The sequence below is a fragment of the Alosa pseudoharengus genome, unplaced genomic scaffold, assembly GCF_046254945.1.
Source record: "Alosa pseudoharengus isolate Yale_2024_CS ecotype anadromous, Long Island Sound unplaced genomic scaffold, YU_APseudo_1.1 YU_APseudo_1.1_scf_16, whole genome shotgun sequence".
Lineage (NCBI taxonomy): Eukaryota > Metazoa > Chordata > Actinopteri > Clupeiformes > Clupeidae > Alosa > Alosa pseudoharengus.
Genome location: NW_027468630.1, coordinates 18,683,301 through 18,703,846, shown reverse-complemented (window position 1 = coordinate 18,703,846; position 20,546 = coordinate 18,683,301). Strand labels below are relative to the sequence as shown.

Genomic DNA, 20,546 nt, shown 5'->3' with positions numbered 1-20,546 from the left:
CATTACCGATTAAAATCTAGTGACCGTGCTGTCAACTAAAGCAGGCCATTCAATTTGCATGTACATACTAGTTTCGATTGTAGATGCAATCTTTAAAGTTAATAGCAACCTCCTCACATTCTTATTTCTGATTTAAAATGCACAACAGTGCATTATATTAGGCTACAATTTAAATGGATATTTTAAACACTATTCCTCTCGTTTTCTACTCTAACTCCAAAGTAAAGGTGCATTCTTCCACCTATTGCGTAAAAGCCTCTTTGTTCTGATAACGACTATAATATAATACAACAATACAACATAACGACTTGAGTTATTTGCTGTTTACATCGGAATTGACGTCCACAGTGTTATGGACCCATTTGTCTGCAACGCAACGTAGCCTACATGTAAATCATATCTTTTCAGTAGTTATTTCCAACTTTTCACGCTGATGGTGCTCAAAATGCAACACAACCGTGTTCAAAGCAGGATCTATCTATCTAGATCCTATAGCAATGTATGGTTGGGGAAGGCATAGAAAAGTAGGAGAACCTGTGGCCTAAAACAATATTGGTGGTTGCAGGGTATTTGAAGTGAAATGGGTCGCGATGGTCTGTCATTTTTAAAAAGTGGGTCCCCAGAAAAAAAGTTTGGGAAACACTGCTCTACGGGATTGTTTCACCAAATTAGATTTATGTATCTGCCATTCCAGGTCCCTGCCTGTGGCATTTCTGTTACTTTGCGTTGTGATTTGTTGCCCTGTTCATATGTATTGACATTAGCTCCTGTCCTTGCCGCCCAAAAGCTCAAAGTTCACAAAGAGCCGTCCATTCAGGGGAGTCACACTCTGTTTCATCTGATCATTACAGTATCTGGTCAAGCCCCTGAAAGCCTTCCTTTCCCCCAGCATGCCAGTACTGAGCCAGCAAAGGTTACAAGGACACAGACCATGAAACTCACTTTCTGAAGAGACTGTGATCCAACAACACTTTCATGTTTTTCTTTTTCATTCTTTCATTTGAGACTGGTGCATAGTTAGTTTGTACATACTTTAGACTGTAGAGGAATTGCGTACAAATACAATTTAGGCAAAATGCCTTCAATAGAGTTCTGACGTCTAGTCGATTGATGTCTGATACCAATGCATGCTGTTTAGATTTTCCGAAATATTCGGCTCCATTCTTCAACCTTGTCAATGTAAGAAAAGAATTGCGACAGACCAAATGGGGGAAGGTGCATTTAGGTGTGCTTTGGGTCCAATTATGTAAAAAGCTGTGTTATGGAGGAGTTTCTTGGTGCTTTTAGTGGGAACACAACTGAAAGATTTCTTAAGGTTAAGATTTGGATTGGTCTCCAGGGGAAACAGTCATTTTGATTTCAATGTCGGCCGTGTGCAGCATAATGTTTGAAAGAGAAAGTTGACATTTAGAAAACAGCCCTTGAAGCATGTGCTGTGACCGTCTGCTGTTTTCTTTAAAATGGTAACAAATGCTATTAGTCCAACATTATGGACTAAAAAGTAAGCAGTACCAGAAGCTTGTAGCAGCTTCTAAATATGCCAGAAAATCTTTGGATCTGGCATTGGCTTAGTTCGATTCATCAAGACCACAGGAACATAAAACATAATGCAGCCTTTGCTTTGGATGCTGAGCAACAGTGGCATTATTGTTAAGAGGAAATATTGAACAAGACATTGCCAGATAACCTCACCCCCGCCTCCGTCCCCAACCCTGTCAGAGCAGTGCAATCCTTCATGGGACAGAAGTGATCGACCAGAACCACGACACAAATGCCAGAACAGCATTGATCATCGTAAATCAAGGGGGACATAACTTGCCTATGGTTGCTCAATATGTGCTTATGGAGTCTGTCGACTGCTGTGCTTTGGCCCACTTAAGCAGACAAGTGAACACAAACATTCATAGAACTTCAGACTTGATCTATTTCCACCACTCCTGTAATTTTCCCCTTTTGTTAGGATGTTTGTTTATTATGTTTATTTATTCCCTCTTTCCCCTTTCTCCCACCTCTCACCTTTTCTCTCTCTCTCTCCATCTCTCCCCACACACAGCCCCAGGTTCCACCGTGTGAAAATGCCAGCTCCACATTAACAAGTCCAATTACAGAGTGACAGTAATTGAGTGGCTGATTGGGAGCTCTCCGGGACGCGACGGGGGTCGGCTGCAAGCTGTGCGATTAGGGCAGTGCATTAGCACCAAGAACCCGCAGATATTTTGGGGGGCATTGTTGGTGTAATTCCACAGTTAAGTCATTTATACCCCAAATCGGAGCTCTGCCACCACTGGCTGTGGGAAATGGTGGCTTTATCTCCTTTTCTCTCGCTGCCTGTTCAGCGGCTCTTCAGGAAATTACTGATACCCATGTGTCCAGTTCAGTGGGAGTTCGACCACTCCGGGTTATATGCCTCACTCTGGTCAGATTGTGAGGATGTTCAAATATTTAAAATGTATTGAGACCTCCGGGGAGTTGAATGTCTAATGTAGGAAAGTGGATAAACACAAAAGCAGAAAGTGTTGCGTTAATCCTAGCGATGTTCCCACAGATTCTGACATACTGTATCATGTCTACAGGGCTGTGGCAACAGAATGATCACATTGTTATCTATTGCTCCCTAGTAGATGAAAATAAATGTGGTGGATGTGTATGAGCATGTTTGTTAATGGCTTCATCAAGGTATGAATGTGTGTGTGTGTGTGTGTGTGTGTGTGTGTGTGTGTGTGTGTGTGTATGCGGGTGTGTGTGTGTGTGTATATGCGGGTGTGTGTGTGTGTGTGTGTGTATGTGTGTGTATGTGTGTGTGTGCGTGTGTTCACATGTGAATAAGAAGACTCATTCATACAAAAGAAACGCCCTGCTGTTTTGAAAGGGGCACCCTGCCTCGTCTGTGTGCTTGTGTTCTTGGCCCAATTCAGCTTATTAAGGGCTTCTCTGACTCACAGAAGGCTACGAGGCGGTGGTACATGCATCAACACTAATCTGGGGGGGACAGTCACCACTCCCCTGATTTACCCAACCAGCCCTTTCTTTATCCCGCTTGAGCCGACCCAATTCCACCAGCTGCTGACCTCCACACCCCCCCCCACCCCCCCAAATCACATAAATGAGCTGACCCGCTCCTGACAGTCTCTGATTTAAAGAGCTCTGGGGTGACTGGCTCTCACCTGAGGAGATTGCGGCAAGATTGCAATTCAAGAACTGTCAAAGGCTGCGTTTTATTACCAAATAAGGTGCACACCTGCACACTAAGCAAAAAGGGCACTATATTTACAACTCCACAGAATCACATTATGTACACACTGATGTACTGGTCCACGATCTCAAACACATGCGTACAAACACACCACACACACACACACGCACACGCACAGACATGCACACACACACATGCGCACACACACACACACCTACACACACAGCCTCTTCGCAAACAGCCACCCACCCACGCATGCATGCTTGGCACACACACTGAGAAAGGCAGGTGCACTGAGGGGAGAGGAGGAGATGAGTAAAGGGGCTATCTGGTTTTGAGGAACACGGGCCACTGTGTGTCACCGAGGCTGAGATGAAGTGAGAGGGGCAGACTGTCTGATTTAATCTGACTGACTGAGTCACTCGCTCTCCCCTCCCAAGGGCAGAGAGATATTATCAAGGGCTGTGACCAATGTAAATATCTCAGACAGACAGAGGCAAGGGAGGCAGGTGCCAATGCATAATAGGGGATGTGATATGGGATGTGTGAGGACAAAGGCCAAGGCACTGAGAGGTATTGCAGGAGTATTATCAATGCATGCATTTTAAAGGAGAAATGGAAAAGAGAAATAGCATAACCCCTCACAGAGCTATCTCAGATCTAACTTAATTAAAAAAAACAAGAATCACTAGGGGACATCCACACATTGATTAATTTCGATCACTAAAGCACAACGATCTACATCAGCCTTGCATGAAAATGCAGAGAGAGAGAAAGAGAGATAGAGTGGGAGAGAGAGAGACAGTGGGAGAGAGAGAGAGAGGGGGGGAGAGAGGGGGGGATACAGAGGGAGAGATAGAGACAGGAGAGAGCAAGATGGGGAGAAAGAGGGAGACACAGATGGAGAGAGAGAGTATTGTGCACTTTTACAGAACACAGATAAACTTCTTCACATCATCTGTGATATACATTCATCCACTCATAAATAAATAACTGAACCAGTCCTTACCTTTCCGTCACACTGCCCATTTCCTCACACACACACACACACACACACACACACACACACACAACATACACACACCAATAGAGGTGGAGAGATAGTAAGTGGTAAACACAGGCACTCACCCAGAAGAGCAGGTTGAAGAAGACCATGCCATAGCGCAGGGCTCGCATGCAGCCCTCTGCCATCCTGCAGCGCCGCAGCTCTAGGAGGAAGATGAAAGAGAGGTCCAGGTAAAACACCACGTACTTCCTGCCCTGCGTGGACGTGTAGCGACCCTTGGCCGCCTGCGGACCCGGCGTGGTCCGGAAGCCGAAGGTGAACGGCGAGCTGCGGTACTCGTACTCCCCGCTGTAGCGCAGCGGCGGCGAGCCTGCCTTGCTGTCCAGCGACGGACTGCGCCGGTACGGCGTCTCATCCGTGCTCGAGCGCCGCATCTTGGGGTTGGGGCCCGGCGCGGTGGCCCCCAGAGGCCAGATGATCCCCAGATCGATAAAGGTGAAGTCACAAGCGAGGAGAATGCAAACGGACCCTTCCCCAATCCCCTTTCCACTAACAGCTCAACGTCTCCACAAATACCCCTTCTCTGAAAAGCTTGACTCAAAAAAAAAGCAATGAAGTTTACATCATTGGTCGTGCCCCGGGGAAGGTGTGTTTTGCCAGTCAACCAGGCACGTAGATTAAAACAACAGCTTTCAGATCTATGGTGGTAATTGTCTGGTTCCAGCGTATAATTCCATGAGATTAAAATGTCCGTAAAGCTTCAGGCTTCTCTTGAAATCCGTTTCTGACACTCATGCGCCTTTCTAATCTAGCCAGTTTCCTCTCACTTTGAGAGTAAGCACATGCTCCCGTGGGCTGGGCTCTGGCAGGTGCTCTGGCAGTTTTTTCAAACGCTTCAGCTGGGCTTTATAGTTGAAGCTCGCCCCTGTTCACTCACAACAACTCTCCCATGCAAGTCTACACAGACACGTCGACTAACACAAATACATTTAAAACAGTTACCAGAAAGTTTGAGTTAAAAGAACAGAATGAATGAATAAAACAAATTACAGGAATAAAGGTTGTGAGGTTGTATAAGAACTGAATACAGATATAGCATGAGAGAAAAAAACATGTATATCCATCTGAAATCAGGTAAAAAGAGTTCCTGTAGCTCCAGTGGCTGCTTCTTCACAGAGATGTCCTCAGCATGCAGTGGGTACCCCAGCAGGCTGCCTGCTTCCGTTCCTCCTCAGCTCAGTGCTTCATCTTGTTCTTTGCTGCCTGCTTCTGATCTTTATGCTACTCTCCCTCTCTCTCTCTCTCTCTCTCTCTCTCTCACACACACACATGCACTCCTTCTTTCTCTCACACACTCAGTCTTGATTTAATTTCCAAATGGTCCCAGCCTCGGATCTCAACCGTTCTTCTGACAGGAATTCCAAGTGTCGTCCCTTTCTTCCTTCTTCAGCTGTACGTCCTGTGTCTCCTCACCAGGTAGAGGACAGGTAGTTGCCTTGAGGGGTCAAATTCAACCCCAGAGACACCGAGTGGAAGAGGTGGATGCTTTCCTTGCAGTGGAGAAAAAACAGACTGCAGCATTATAATAGGAGTCCAGTTAAAGCCTGGAGCTCTCTCTCTCCCTCTCTCCCCTCCCTCCCTCTCTGGCTTCCCCTCCTCCTTCTCCTCCCCTTCCACCCTATGCGGTGTCACACACACGCGCGTGCATAGACGCCCACAAACCCCTCTGTCGCGCACACACAGCACAAGAGGCTCCCCTCTTCATCGGTAACTGTCCCCAAACCTTGAGAAGGAGGAGTATCCTAGCAGTCACTTAGACCGGAGACACGCCCCCAAAGCGAGCGGCCAATCCCTTTCATCTGCCTCGTCCTGTCTCTTACTCTTCCTCTCCCGTGACCACACACACAAAGGAAACCAGTGCTTCCGTTATCGCACCAGTTCCATGCAGCACATTACTCCTGCGCAAGAGACTCTCTCTCTCTACATCACTCTGCCTCATGCACTCACTTTCTCTCCTCACTCAGCCTCTTGCTCTCTCTCTCTCTCTTTTCTCTCTCATTCCTCCTTCACTTTGCCTCTTGCTCCCTCTCTCTCCCTCTCAATCTCTCTTCTCCTTCCCTCTCTCTCAATCTCTCTCTTTTGTCCCTTTATTGTTCACTCTGCCACTCTCTCTCTCTCGCTCACTTTGTCTCATGCTGTCTTTCTCTCTCTTCTCCCTCTCTCATTCACTCTTTCTCCTCTCTCTCTCATTCACTCTGCCTCTCTCTCTCTCTCTTTCTCCATCCCCTTCTCTTTCTCTCCCTGTGCATCTTTCCCTCCCCATGCTGGAGCGGTCCTTGCAGCACAAACTCTTTTTAAACCAAACACTCTAATAACACACACACACACACACACACACACACACACACACACAGAAAAAATAATATTTCACTTCACGCAGCTCATCACATGTGGCAGCCTGAGAACTGCTGTCAGGGGAGCCGTCAATCACTGCGATTGCAAGCCTCTCATTTGCACGCGGATGTGTAATCAGGAGGCTCTGTCTGAAAAACCGAGTGTTTTGATTTGACCGTGCAATCTGAAGTGGTGGTCCAAAGGCTGACGTGTTTTCTTTTTTTTTTTCTTTTTTTGCCCCCCCCCCCATTCGTATGCTGGCGTGCGTTGCTTAAAGAGACAGGTAGCCCACTGAGCCGTGCGGGCTGTGAAGCATGTGTCAGCGTGTGATCAGATTTCACAGCATGTCCTGTTGGCAAACAATGCGGGCTCGCTTACAAATGCCTCTGTGCGGACAAGTAAGCACAGCACAATTCCGACAGTAGACAATTACGAGCAGGAGTGCATAACCAAAAAAAGACAAACGGACCCCTTGAATGTAATTGCCAGAAATGATGGAACACACTGCACTAAGAATCTGCTGCAGAAAAAGCAGACTGCAAGTGGTATGTAATGACTCACAGCCAGCCCTCTCTATCTCTAATTCCCCATCCTCCCTTTCTCAGAGAGCAGTCCTCATTTAGAGTGACACTCTGCAACCTTTCACAGCCTAGGACACTAATCCGAGAGGCATCATTAAGAGAACTGCCTGTGCTTTTCCCTCCCTCCCTCCCTCCCTCTCCACTTCCTTCCTTTCGCACTCCCTCCCTCTCACACTCTCTCCCTAACCACACTTAATGCTCTCTCCTCTGCACTACTCATCTTCCCCACCCATCTTGCCCTGTCTTTTCAAACAGATCACCTATGGAAACCTTCCATTTGGGGCTACACCTTACAACATTACTTTGTGAATACTGCCTTAAAACAGTTTAATTCGCTAACATAACAAACCATGCAGAAAAAGTGTTACTCATTTTTGTGTCAGACAGCCACTGGATTGCAATGTATTTCACATAATGAAAGGAAGACCTGGAGCATTTTCTATTGCCTCTCTGTTTTGAAAGAGGGTACTTCTGCCTAGCCGAAAAAGTGTAAAAAAAAAAGGGGGGGGGGCACTTAAGGATAGAAACTAAGAATCATGAGCGTCACCGTAGGAAAATATATATAAATGAATTATATATGGTGTGATGGATCTTAAGTAGGTTATCATTCAAACATCCCATAAATAATACATACATTAATCGACACGTTAGTAATTTTAGTCAACTGGCCTCCGTTTTGAGAGGATGGAGGGAAATTATTTTGAGGACAGATATTTAGAACCAGTGGGAATCTTTACTAAAGATTGGCCTACTTACAAAAAGGCTATGAGGAGGTCTTTGAAGTTTCTCTCTGCCTTGTGTGGGTTTGAAGAACAATTTTTACTGCTAAAGGAGATGTAGACTGTAAAATATGTTTAAGGCACCAGGATACAGCTTTGCTGTTTCAGCGCCCTATATATAACCCTATATGTTATATTCAGTATTATTGACACTAAATTAGGCATCTGTGGTTACTTTGACTTTGAGTACTATTTTGACTGAAGGCAAGCCAATATCATACATCATAGGGACAGATAAAACAAAACATTTATCGTTTTGAAATTTGAAAAATGTAGACAAATATCGAGGTAAACAGTAAATTAATGAAAGTTAGAGCAATACAGAGAGATAAAGAAGGCTTAGGAATTAACATAGGAATGTACTGCTAGCAGGATATTGCAGTAATAAAGGAACATCCATTATATTAGCAATGTCCTCACTCACATCATTTGTTGTTAGACTGAAGGCAACTGACCTTTGAGATACCATTTCAATCAACCACTACAGTGCCGTGTATGAGTGACAGGGCCCGTGGTCAATTAACTTCTCCCCCCCCCCCCATCACCCCTATTCCTTCATGCCCCATCCACATCCGTTAATCCGTTAATACCCCATCCCTATCCTTTTCTTCCCCATCCCCATCCCTCAATACACCATCCCAATCCCTTTTCTAACCCATCCCCATCCCTTAATACCCCATCCCCATCCCTTTCTAACCCATCCCTTAATACCCCACTCCTTAATACTTTATACCCCATCCCCATCCTTTTCTTCCCCATCCCCATCCCTCAATACACCATCCCAATCCCTTTTCAAACCCATCCCCATCCCTTAATACCCCATCCCCATCCCTTTCTAACCCATCCCTTAATACCCTACTCCTTAATACTTTATACCCCATCCCCACCCCTTTATATGCGCTATATAAATACAATACTTACTTAGTTACTTTGAACCCCATACCCACATGTTTATACACCATCCAACCCCTTAATACCCCATACCCATCCTTGCAGGATTTGGTGTTCCATCCATCCACTTGTGGAGCTGTGTTCACCAAGAGGATGAGCAATGATTCCTTAAGTGCCTCGTACAGTATATAACACTGGAATTGCGTTTGACATGAGCTGGTTAGACAGTTGGGTTACTTGTAGGCCAATATATTTGTGTCTGCTTAATGAATAATTAAAACTATGTGTGCCGCTACATAGAAATACAGACTAAGTTTTGATTAATGTGCCACATCAAGACATCAAAAATCCCCAGTGAGGAGTGCAGTGGGGGCAGCCGTGGCCTACTGGTTAGCGCTTCGGACTTGTAACCGGAGGGTTGCCGGTTCGAACCCCGACCAGTAGGCACATGTTTGCTGTTGTTGCAGCTCACTGCGCCGGGATTAGTGTGTGCTTCACCTCACTGTGTGATAACTGTGTGCTGAGTGTGTTTCACTAATTCACGGATTGGGATAAATGCAGACCCAAGAGACCAAATTTCCCTCACAGGATCAAAAGAGTATATATACTATATACTCCTAATACACTGCTCTTAACAGTCATTATTATAGTGATGGAGCATTTCAGGTTGAGGGAGAGACTAGGTTAAGGATCTCTCCAATAAGGATCTCTCCAAACACAACGAGCAGAAACACTGAGCACTTCATCCCCAATAGCAAAATTGCCAAGAATCTATACACATAAGTAATACATGAGAGAATTGAACTGAGCAAAACACTGTGTGTTGCGAAAAGAGAAGCGTGAAATGACATGGGAGAAGGGCTGTAGGCCAAAAAAATAAATAAATAAGAATATAAATACATAAAAAAGAAGTGCACAACAGCAGATATCCTACCAGGTTTGGTAGTTTCATCGAGCCACACAGGTTTTTTTTTTTTTTGAAAGAGGAATGTAAAATGGAGCTCTCTAAATCTCATCGCATCCATGAGGGTTGTTTACTCTTAATATGAATTAAAATGTTGCCCTTTTGTCACTGTAGTAACACAGCGGGTCAAGCACTTTCAAAAGACATGGCACTGAGCATACATGCTGTCTATCTCATTTATTAGTACACCAGTGGCAGGACCTGAAAGAGGTGTGATACCAAAGTTGTGAAAAGAAAGATGAAAATCATAGCATCACCAAATCCCTTAATATCTGAAATAATTTAAAAATATCTTATTTTAGATCAGAACATTATATCATTATAGTATTGTCAAGTGAAAGGACTAACTTGTTCAAATGTTAGGCTACTAATGTGGCTTTAATGATGCGTATGGGTCATTCCACGTCAATTCAACCAGGGCCCACGCACATAGGTCTCAAAATATTCTGAAACCTACAGTATGTACCTATGTTACCCAGGAGACACACTGTAAAATTACTTTTATTTAAGATCAATACTTTCCAAGATACAGCCAGTTTTACGGGGGGAGGGGGGTGTCAATTTTGTTTGGCCTCTTTTTTTTTGTCATAGTTCACAAGCCCATAGCGCAAGAACTAAACCATGTAGGAGGCTCAAATTTTGCATGCTGGTACATGAATAGTATGTAGCAAAATCGTCACGTTTGGTCTGGATAATCCTGCATGGTCATAGCTGTCCCTCAAAGTTGATCAAAATTTAATTGGAGTTTTTGGCTGGGCTCTGTTTAGGCCTTCAGAAGACATATTTGTACTCAACATAGGCTCTTTATTTATGTTCCTTATTGAGATAAGTAGAAACATTCTCACAAAAAGCAAACCAATTTGACTTGTCTTATGCAAATCTTTCTTTTTTATTTTCCACCCTGAACATGGGCAAAATGCACCATTGAGATCAATATGTTTTATATACAGTTACCACAGTGCCATTTGTGGCCACATATTCCCACAAGGTGTTTGGGTGCTCAAATGAAAACCAAAATGATAGGTACACCTGGTATTTTTTTCAGAATTTTTTGAGACCTAACTGCGTGAGCCCTGGTTGAATTGACGTGGAATGACCCATATTTGTTTTTCCTATTTATTACCAAGGTCCAAACAGTGTATAAGTATAAGTATAAGTATAAGTATATATACTCTTTTGATCCCGTGAGGGAAATTTGGTCTCTGCATTTATCCCAATCCGTGAATTAGTGAAACACACAGTGAGGTGAAGCACATACTAATCCTGGTGAGCTGCCTGCAACAACAGCGGTGCTCGGGGAGCAGTGAGGGGTTAGGTGCCTTGCTCAAGGGCACTTCAGCCATGTCTACTGGTCGGGGTTTGAACCGGGAACCCTCCGGTAAAAATTCCGAAGCGCTAACCAGTAGGCCACAGCTGCCCCCATGCACTGGAGTGGGTGTACCTAGGTCTTAATGGGATGGGAACGTATGAACAAGACTAAAGTTAAAAAACAAGCAACATTTTGAAGCTTTCAACTCTGGCATAGAAAGCATATGTATACTTCAGCTTTACACAGTAAGATGCTAAAGTGTCCTTCTGCTATTGGTTGAGGACTTCCCAGGGCAGGCAATGGGAAACCGAACCTTATTAATACATGATGATGCAGGATTCAACAGCAATGCACAGTAGGCTGGAGATGGCTGCAACATGCACTGCATGCTGTACACGGGATCGGTATAGGTATTCCTCCACAGCACAACATGCGCTTTCTGCTAATCAACAAGCTAGATTTACCAATATACCACAACTGGGCACAAGATATAATCAGAACAGGGGACAGCTGCAACACGTGTCGTCACATAGCATACAATACCTTGTATCCGTAAGTGGCCTACCTTCACAGCACAATATGCCGTTGATTTTGTTTTGTCACAATTGACTTTCTATTTTTTTTTTTTTTAAACAGCCATGTTACCTGCTATAGGGAGCACTAAAGCTGCCATACACCTAAACCACAAGTACCAATGGAAAATTCTATTGCCTATACACAGATCCTTCAGAGTGTAGACAACAAATGATGGGATGGGATGTAATAGGCTTTGAATTTCTGAGTAGAGAGACATCATTATTTGAATTTCTGCATCACTCACTGAGATGTACTAGAATTTCAATCATCACCACAAATTGCAACCTTTGCATGTTAAAGAAGAAAGACAGACAGAAATACATAATACACAGTCCGGTTGTGTGTGATTGTGGACACCATTACCTTATTTGTTGTCGATGATAACATTATTTAGTTTTCAAACTGCATGCTCAATACACATTTACCTAAGAAGAAAAGAAGGTATTATTCTTGTTATTCTTCTCCAGAGAATGATTTCCTTTAGTTTGAATGGTTTCCATTAGCCTTGAAAAGCATTCAGCACATCAATCCATTCCATTCCTTACAAAAAATAGCTCTTATTATTCTTATTTGAAAGGAAAATCAGCATGTCTCTCTCACTCTCAGAGAGGTATATTATTGAAATTCAAAGACACACTGCAATTGGAGTTCTAACAAATTAACCAAGCACTGTCTGTTCAATGTTTCTTTGTAGATTGTTGACATTCAGACCATTTATATGTTGGTCATTATTCGTTTTATTAGTTCAGAGTTCTTTCAAAATATATATCATCGCCGAAATGACATCATCATTTTGCAACTTCAGGTGGACCATGCTGTCTCAAACTACTTCCAGGGGATTTAATGATGAGAGATGCCAGCGTAGTCTCATACTGTGTCTAATTATTCAGTGGTGCTCAGAGGTGTAATGATCACTGAAGTACCACCAAGCTCAGTTTATCATAGTTTTATTATTTCCTCAAACTGTTATTTATTTTATTTATCATTGGTTCATTGCAAATTTCACAAAAGTAAAATCTGCCTGACTTTAGGGAGAACATAACTAGCCCGTAAAAACAAATAGAAACAATTTTCCTACAATTATCATGTAGCTTAGTGCAGATAAGATTCAGCAAATGGCATGGTAACTTCATGCCATAAACATACTATCTGAACATGTTTTCATCAAAACATTTGATTCTACTGGATCCTAAAAGTCATCAGTGTGCAACAGCTGCTGTCCTCAATTAGAGCAGAGCAGAGCAGGATTTGGTGAGGGTCTTGAGAGAGGAGGGTATGGGAGACAAAGGCTGGGTGGGCGAGGTGGAGGATAACCCCCATCATTAACATCACCATAATCCTGGTGCCATTGTCTTCATCTGAATTAAGATTAAGTGGCCACAATCCGATCTACCAGTGGTGCCTGAAGATTGAGACAAATAATCCAGCCTTCACAAACCCATGTGTCAAAACAGGAATCAAAACTTTCACTTAATACTGGACAAAACACAACAACGCACTCACACACACACACACACACTCACAAAACACAGACGTGTACTTGAGGTCTGCAACAGGCAAGGACATGGTGCAGTGATCATAAGCACAGATGTAATACATCAAATCTTCCAGAGCCTTAGCCTTGAGACACATAATCTCCTAGTCAGTGACAGGTAGAGGCGGGCAACTAAGTGACTTTCAAGTAGGACTGAGCGGTAATTATGATAACCAGGCAATCATTATGATAGAATGGTTGGCAAGGTTACAGGAAGAGGAGAAATGAGGATTAAAAAGCAGACAGTAAGATGTGCCGTATATACAACATGAGCCAAATCCCTGTCTCAACGCAAAGGGGTTGTCTGTCACTGCTAGATTAATACTATTATCCCCTGATTAGACAGCACTCACTTAAATACAACCCTGAACCACATCTGCTGTCATCTTTGTTTTTTAAGGCTGCGCCAAACCTGACCTTGGTTCCGTTTCCCGGAATAAAACAAGAGGGAAAGTTCTGCGTGACAAATATAGCTTCTGGCTATTCAAACGCTCAGAGGAAAAACTATAAGTTGGCTGTCTGTTGGGTTTCTGCTGCTGGGGCCAGTGCCATTGATTATTCAACCGTTGGCCACTAGGTGACATAAGTTTCACAGGTGCAGCATTAATTTTGTCTCAACGATTCCATCATCATATAAAGAGTCCACAGGGCAGGTATTGATTGATGAGCAGGCAGTGCTACTGATGTGATTAAGGTTAAGGCTTTTTAGGTTTGTTCTGTTCTCATTGCATAGATTAAGGTCATAATTCTCGGGTCACTGAAAATGCTAGGATTTATTGTAAGAGCAGAGGATGAAAACATGGATTAATGATATTTGATACTCTTAAACTAGAAACTGTATATATATTGCAGTTCACTCGATATATATATTGCAGAGGCTGTGCTATACATAATTGAATCAAATCAAATAAAATATGAATGCTATACATTTATACAAATACTAAAATGAAAGTATTTCTGCCTTTTTATAACTGCTAGCATGATTGTTTTGACAGGTTGGGCATGTATGACTGGATGAGGGGAGGAAGGAGGGAGGGAAGGGAGAGGAGAGGAAGGAACATAAAAGTGCTCAATCAACATCCAAAACTCTTCACATATGTCAAAGTACCCCATCACCACCAGTGCAAAGCAGGCACATGGATGGATACATGGAACAGCAGTGTATTCATTATAGTCATAGTCCCATCTATCTGATGGGGAGTTCAGCAGTTATAGAGAAGTACACAGTTACCATGTGGCTGTTTGAGAGGCCTTGACTGAGAATCACCCAAAAGTGTATTTTGTTTAGCCAGAATCTCACTCCAAGGATTTATGGTAAATGATAGCTTCAGCGAAAGTTCTACTAGGAAGACTCGTAGTGTAGCTTACTCCTCCCATGCTTACACGGAGCCAATCTTAGCTTTGCCTACTTTCGGGAAAGCCCTGCAATCTGATCATTCACTCATTCAATCAGCGCTAGCCTATAGGAATTCAGTGGGCTCTTTAAATATGTACCACCTAACACTGCTTCTGCTTCTCAGTACGCTGACTTTGACGTCCCCTCCACCTCCCCTCCAGCCACCTCTGCCAGCAGTCCACGTCCATCGGGCACGGTCTGCCTACCACATCATCTTCCTTCAGCCACCGCCACCAGTTGGTCCCCGTCTCGTCGTGGGGGGTAGGCTCCCAGCCCCTGCCTTCATCCATCGGCAGGAGACGAGATCCGCTCATCGCTGGACGGATCCGAGACGGGGCCTACGCCAAAGACTGTTACCTATTCAGGACTCTATCATGCTTGCATCCAAGCCGTTCCTTTACTAATTAAATTGTTAACTGATTCTATTCTGTCTACTGAGTCGTTCTGGTAGAACTGCTTTGACATCTTTCATGGTCACAGAAGGCTAGAACCTAGGTTTTAATCTGGGAGGCCCAGAGTCACAGCACTCTGTTAAATAACAGAAAAATCCACACACCAGTAGTTTCTGAGCAAATATTTAATTATGTGACGTTTTGGGGCAAGTCTGCTTCACGTCACATAATTAAATATTTGCTCGGGAGCTACTGGTGTGCAGACTTTTTGATGTTATTGCTGTGACTTTTCCTTTAGTCCTGCACCCTAAGTTTAGTGCATGCCTTCTGTAGACTTTTCACAACATTCTGTTCCTATCACTGTAGTGGGATACTGGGAGCCGGACAGACCACAGGTCGAGGGCACTCACCTGTCACCAATCTCCTCCAATATCAGCACCACAGAGCAGAAAGATGATTTAATGTGATATGATTCGGTCAAAGCCTATAGAGCTTCAGAGTGTTATTTATTCGTGGCTTTGTTGAGTTCCCGGTTGTGGTGTACTCATTAGAATGTTAATTAATTTTGTATATTTGCTCACCTATGAAGTAGTCCCTGGTTTGTCGACCAGATAAAACTTGCATATCAATTCACCATGTGCACTCTGAAGTCGTCCGTGACAAAGTTTCAAATTAAGGGAATGAATTGAGGAACATACCACAGCCAATTAAGGTGACAGCCAACGTAAAACTTTTTTCCAAATGCAGACATACAGTAGCATATCAATATCTTCAGGTGTTTCAAGATCAAGTTGTCTATGTCTAAAAGCTGTCTATCTCGGTCACTACGTACAGTATTTGTTCTATGAATGTATAACAGACACAATAACAAAGACTATTAGGTAACAGAGTCCTCACTAGGCAGGCTCCATTGATAGCTTTTACAGGGCGTGGAGGGTAATATTGTAACAAAGTCTTATGACATGTTATATAGATTCCACCTCTACTTCATCAGCTTGTGTCAGACATCACTTAGGTGGAAGTTCCTATATATTGTGTACATGTGTATCTATTTTGGGCCACTGGAGCTAACCGTAAACCACCAAACCAAACCACCAAAACCACAACAGCAATATTTGCAATGATTTGGACTTATAATGATGAAATGCTGAAGAGAATGGTTTGTTAGAAAACAAATTCATATTCATAAAATGCAGTCATGCATAAAATCATGGTTGTGATGGTTGGTTGTGAGTAGTGTCCGAAATGTATAAGTAAAGCAAAAAGAAAGCAATAATATTGTGAGCAAAATGACATACATTTAAGACTTTACTTACAGCAAATTAACTTCTAATTATAAACTTAATATTTGCACATTTTTGTTTTTGTGTTTGCTGGTAAAATAGGATAATGATAAGCCATAACATTATGACCACTGATAGGTAAAGTGAATAACACTGATTATCTCGTTATTATGGCACCTGTCAGTGGATGGGATATACAGTATAAGACAGCAAGTGAACATTTTGTCCTCAAAGTTGACGTGTTAGAAGTAGGGAAAATGGAAAACCTTCAGAGCGACTTTGACAAGGGCCAAATTGTGATGGCTAGGCGACTGGGTCAGAGTATCTCCAAAACTGCACGAAGGAAGTGAAGGCTGGCTCGTGTGGTCCAACCCAACAGACGAGCCACTGTAGCTCAAATGTCTGACAAAGTTAATGTTGGTCCTGATAGAAAGGTGACAGAACACACAGTGCATCGCAGTTTGTTGCGTATGGGGCTGCGTAGCCATGGACCAGTCAGGGTGCCCATGCTGTCCCCTGTCCACTGCCAAAAGCACCCACAATGGGAATGTGAATATCTGAACTGGACCACAGAGCAATGAAAGAAGTGGTGTGATGAATCACGTTTTCTTTTACATCACGTGCGCGTCGCTTACTTGGGGAACATATGGCACCAGGATGCCATTCATGTGGATGTTCCTTTGACACGTACCACCTACTTAAGCATTGTTGCAGATCATGTGGACCCTTTCATTGAAACAGCATTCCTTGATGCCAGTGGCCTCTTTCAGCAGGATAATGTGCCCTGCCACAAAGCAAAAATGGTTCAGGAATGGTTTGAGCCACTCCTCATAAATATAAAAAGCCTTTAATCAAAATTGGCTACATGCCAATGCGTTTATCCAATAATAATATCCAAAATATCAATTTAAAAACTATGTATTTTCTGATCATAAAATATAAAATTCAGCTTAATGCTGATACCTGATATCTGGCTCGATATCGCTTTTTTAATACATGATGGTGCATTTTCTTAGTGCTATTGAAGCACTAAGAATGAGTCAAGACTGGATGGTGAAAGAATCCCTCTGGGCTGTTAATCTGAATGATAGATGAACACCTGCAGTCAGTGCCCTGTGCCATCAGAATGAATTACATTATACGCTACTTTAATTGTAAAAACTACACAAGGTTGCCTTGACAATTGCAGGCCCTGCTATTGGAAGTATATCTGTCTGGAATTTGTCAACTGGCTACTTTGAAAAACAGACTAATTTCAAATCGGTAAGGGAGAAAATAAAGACACCTCATTTACTGAGTCTTTAGGTCTGTGGCGTTGACTTCTACCTCCAGCCATAATCAGCAAGATTTAAACCCCTGAGTGCTCATCATGAAAAGGATTTCCCAGTCGCAGAGCACTGTTTTAATTGACATCTAAGGTTGTGATAAATGCAAATTTGCCAGAGAATTTCTGTGTTTAAGTCAATGGAAGTCAGACACTGCATAAACTACTGTTCTCTCTCGTCTTTCACTCTAATGGAAAAGCCTGCAGAGCCCGGGGAGTTGTCAAAGCATTCTCTCTCTCAAAAGTTAATTAGCTCAGAGCAGGTAAAAAAGGAATCCAGAAAAAAAGAACACCATGTAAGATTAAGTTACTTTCAGAAAAAAATATGCAGCGCAACGGCAGAGACATAATAACTATTAGGAAAAAGATACTATAGTAACAAACAACTCACCAGATTTTCATCCATCTTGAGATGTTTTGCCTCCCTACCATCATACAGGTCACACTTATTTAGCGTTCCTACACTGGCAACAAAAATCTGTCATTATGCTAATTGCATAACTACACGGAAAGAGGTGTTTATGCTATTTGCACTCTGGTGGAATGTGTGTTGGGACTGAAAACAAACAAGGTGCCACTCATTCTATCAATAGGTAAGTCAGGGATAGGGCAAACATGTCAATTCTATAAAATCACTCAACGTGCCGTACACGTGTATGTATGCAACTAAAATGACTGGCTATCTTTTATTATTTATTTTCCATCTAAATTCTATTAGCATAATATATAATGGTCATACTACACATTTTGATTATGAAAATCATTTTGAAATCAAGATAAAATGTGAAAGATAATTTTCAACGGCTATTCTTGTCAATGCCCAACTCCTAATCTCCCACTCAATATCAGCAGATTTCAGCAAATTTGTTCAGCTGTGTCTGGGTCTCCACCCAACATATCCTTTTCCTCAACATCAACATTTATGCTTGTGGGGACGGTACAGCCTTCTTACCATCCTGAAAGGTCCTGAGAGAGGTGTGTATGCTGTTACATAATATCCCATAAAATGGTTTGATGTTAAGTACCAACCATTGTCCTTTGTGGTATATCTAGACATTTTATTCTTAATTGATATTCATAATACACTGTAAAAATGATTAACCCAGTCATCGTGTTGCTTTGATCTAAGTTATACCAACGTGTAGCGTCAAGTTTATTACACATAAACTGACATATTAATTTTGCCTTTATTTAGATAGCACAGTGAAAAGTGACAGGAGGTGAGTGGGAAAGAGAGATGGGGTGGGATCGAGAAATGATCGCAGGTCAGATTAGAGGTTGCGTCCCCGTGGGAATTTCGACTTACACTACAGCATCCCCAACCAGAAAATAACAACAGCACCCCCAACCACAACATAATTATAGCACCTCTAACCAAAACATAACTACAGAACCCCCAACCAAAACATAACTACAGCACCCCCACCCCAACCAGCCTGGGGCAGCCGTGGCCTACTGGTTAGCGCTTCGGACTTGTAACCGGAGGGTTGCCGGGTTCAAACCCCGACCAGTAGAAAGGGGCTGAAGTGCCCTTGAGCAAGGCACCTAACCCCTCACTGCTTCCCGAGCGCCGCTGTTGTGTGCTTTACCTCACTGTGTGTTCACTGTGTGCTGAGTGTGTTTCACTAATTCACGGATTGGGATAAATGCAGACCAAATTTCCCTCACGGGATCAAAAGAGTATATATACTTATTCTTATACTTACCAAAACATAACTACAGCACCCCCAGCCAAAACATAACTACAGCACCCCCACCCCCCAACCATATACTACAGCACCACCAACAAAAACATTACAGTACCACCAACCAAAACATAACTACAGCACCCCCAACCAAAACATAACTACAGCACCCCCACCCCCAACCATACTGTAACTACAGCACCACCAACCAAAACATAACTACAGCACCCCCAACCAAACCATAACTACAGCACCCCCAACCAAAACATAATTACAGCACCCCCACCCCCCAACCATACTGTAACTACAGCACCACCAACCAAAACATAACTACAGCATCCCCAACCAAAACATAAATTAACTCAATCACTCAAAGATAACTTCACTGTGTTAATTTGAGTCAACAAAACATTTTCTGCAGTACAATATGTATACAATCTGATATATAAATTGTATAAGTGTAATTGTAAAAGTGACAGTATCAGTATCAGTATAATCAGGTGATGATTTTGGTGGCCAAATGAGATAAACTAATAAGTGACCCCAAAATCACCACCTGATTATACTAATCCAGGGAGTAGCTGAAGGCTTGGGCTGTCTCATCAAACTCCCTAAAATGTCTCACTTTTCTTTTTACTCCTGCTCTCCTTGCAGAGTGATGTATTCAGGCTACACTGATAGTGTTGTGCAGAGGCCCCCCTTCATATGATATTCTATCAAAATAGTCTAGATTAGAGGATGTTGACAAATGCTTTAACAAAAGTTAAACAGAAGGATCAAAAGAGTATATAAAACAAACAAAACAAACACAAATTGAAACAGGTTTTACTGTTGTCTATATTACATATTCTGCAATTGGGATAAGGTTAGCTTTTCATGTCACTAAAAATGTATTCCAAAAATGCAAATCACACAATAATGAAACCTCATTCAATATGTTATATCACATACAAAGACAATGTTTGATTAAAAGCTTGAAATGGACTAGAGGCATGATCTACAGTATTAGTCCGATATATTACCTGTGCCTATGGCCTAGTTGGGGCTGAGATTACTGTCATTATTTCTTCCTCGGAGGTAATGATGACACAGTGAACACTTCCATTAACAAAGGCTAATGAACAGAGCTAATTGACCATGTAATTAAATTAAATGAAAGGGAAACATTAAGAAATATGGTACACCTGAAAGGACGTGTTTGCACCTAATCATATATGGGATTTTCAAGATAGAAATGAG

The 20,546-nt window shown here is 42.6% G+C and overlaps 1 protein-coding gene across 2 annotated transcripts in view; it reads right to left on the bottom strand.

Annotated features, from left to right (window-relative positions):
* Window positions 1–20,546, bottom strand: part of tspan4a (tetraspanin 4a) — a 49,421-nt gene that overhangs the window by 26,688 nt on the left and 2,187 nt on the right. Inside the window, exon 2 of one of the 2 annotated variants that reach the window (XM_076287331.1) lies at window positions 4,322–4,401. In XM_076287331.1, the coding sequence (XP_076143446.1) occupies window positions 4,322–4,384 (63 nt within the window). In that variant the 5' untranslated portion in view covers window positions 4,385–4,401. Of the gene's footprint in view, window positions 1–4,321; window positions 5,799–20,546 lie in introns of those variants that run through there. The other variant, XM_076287330.1, reaches the window with a different exon arrangement.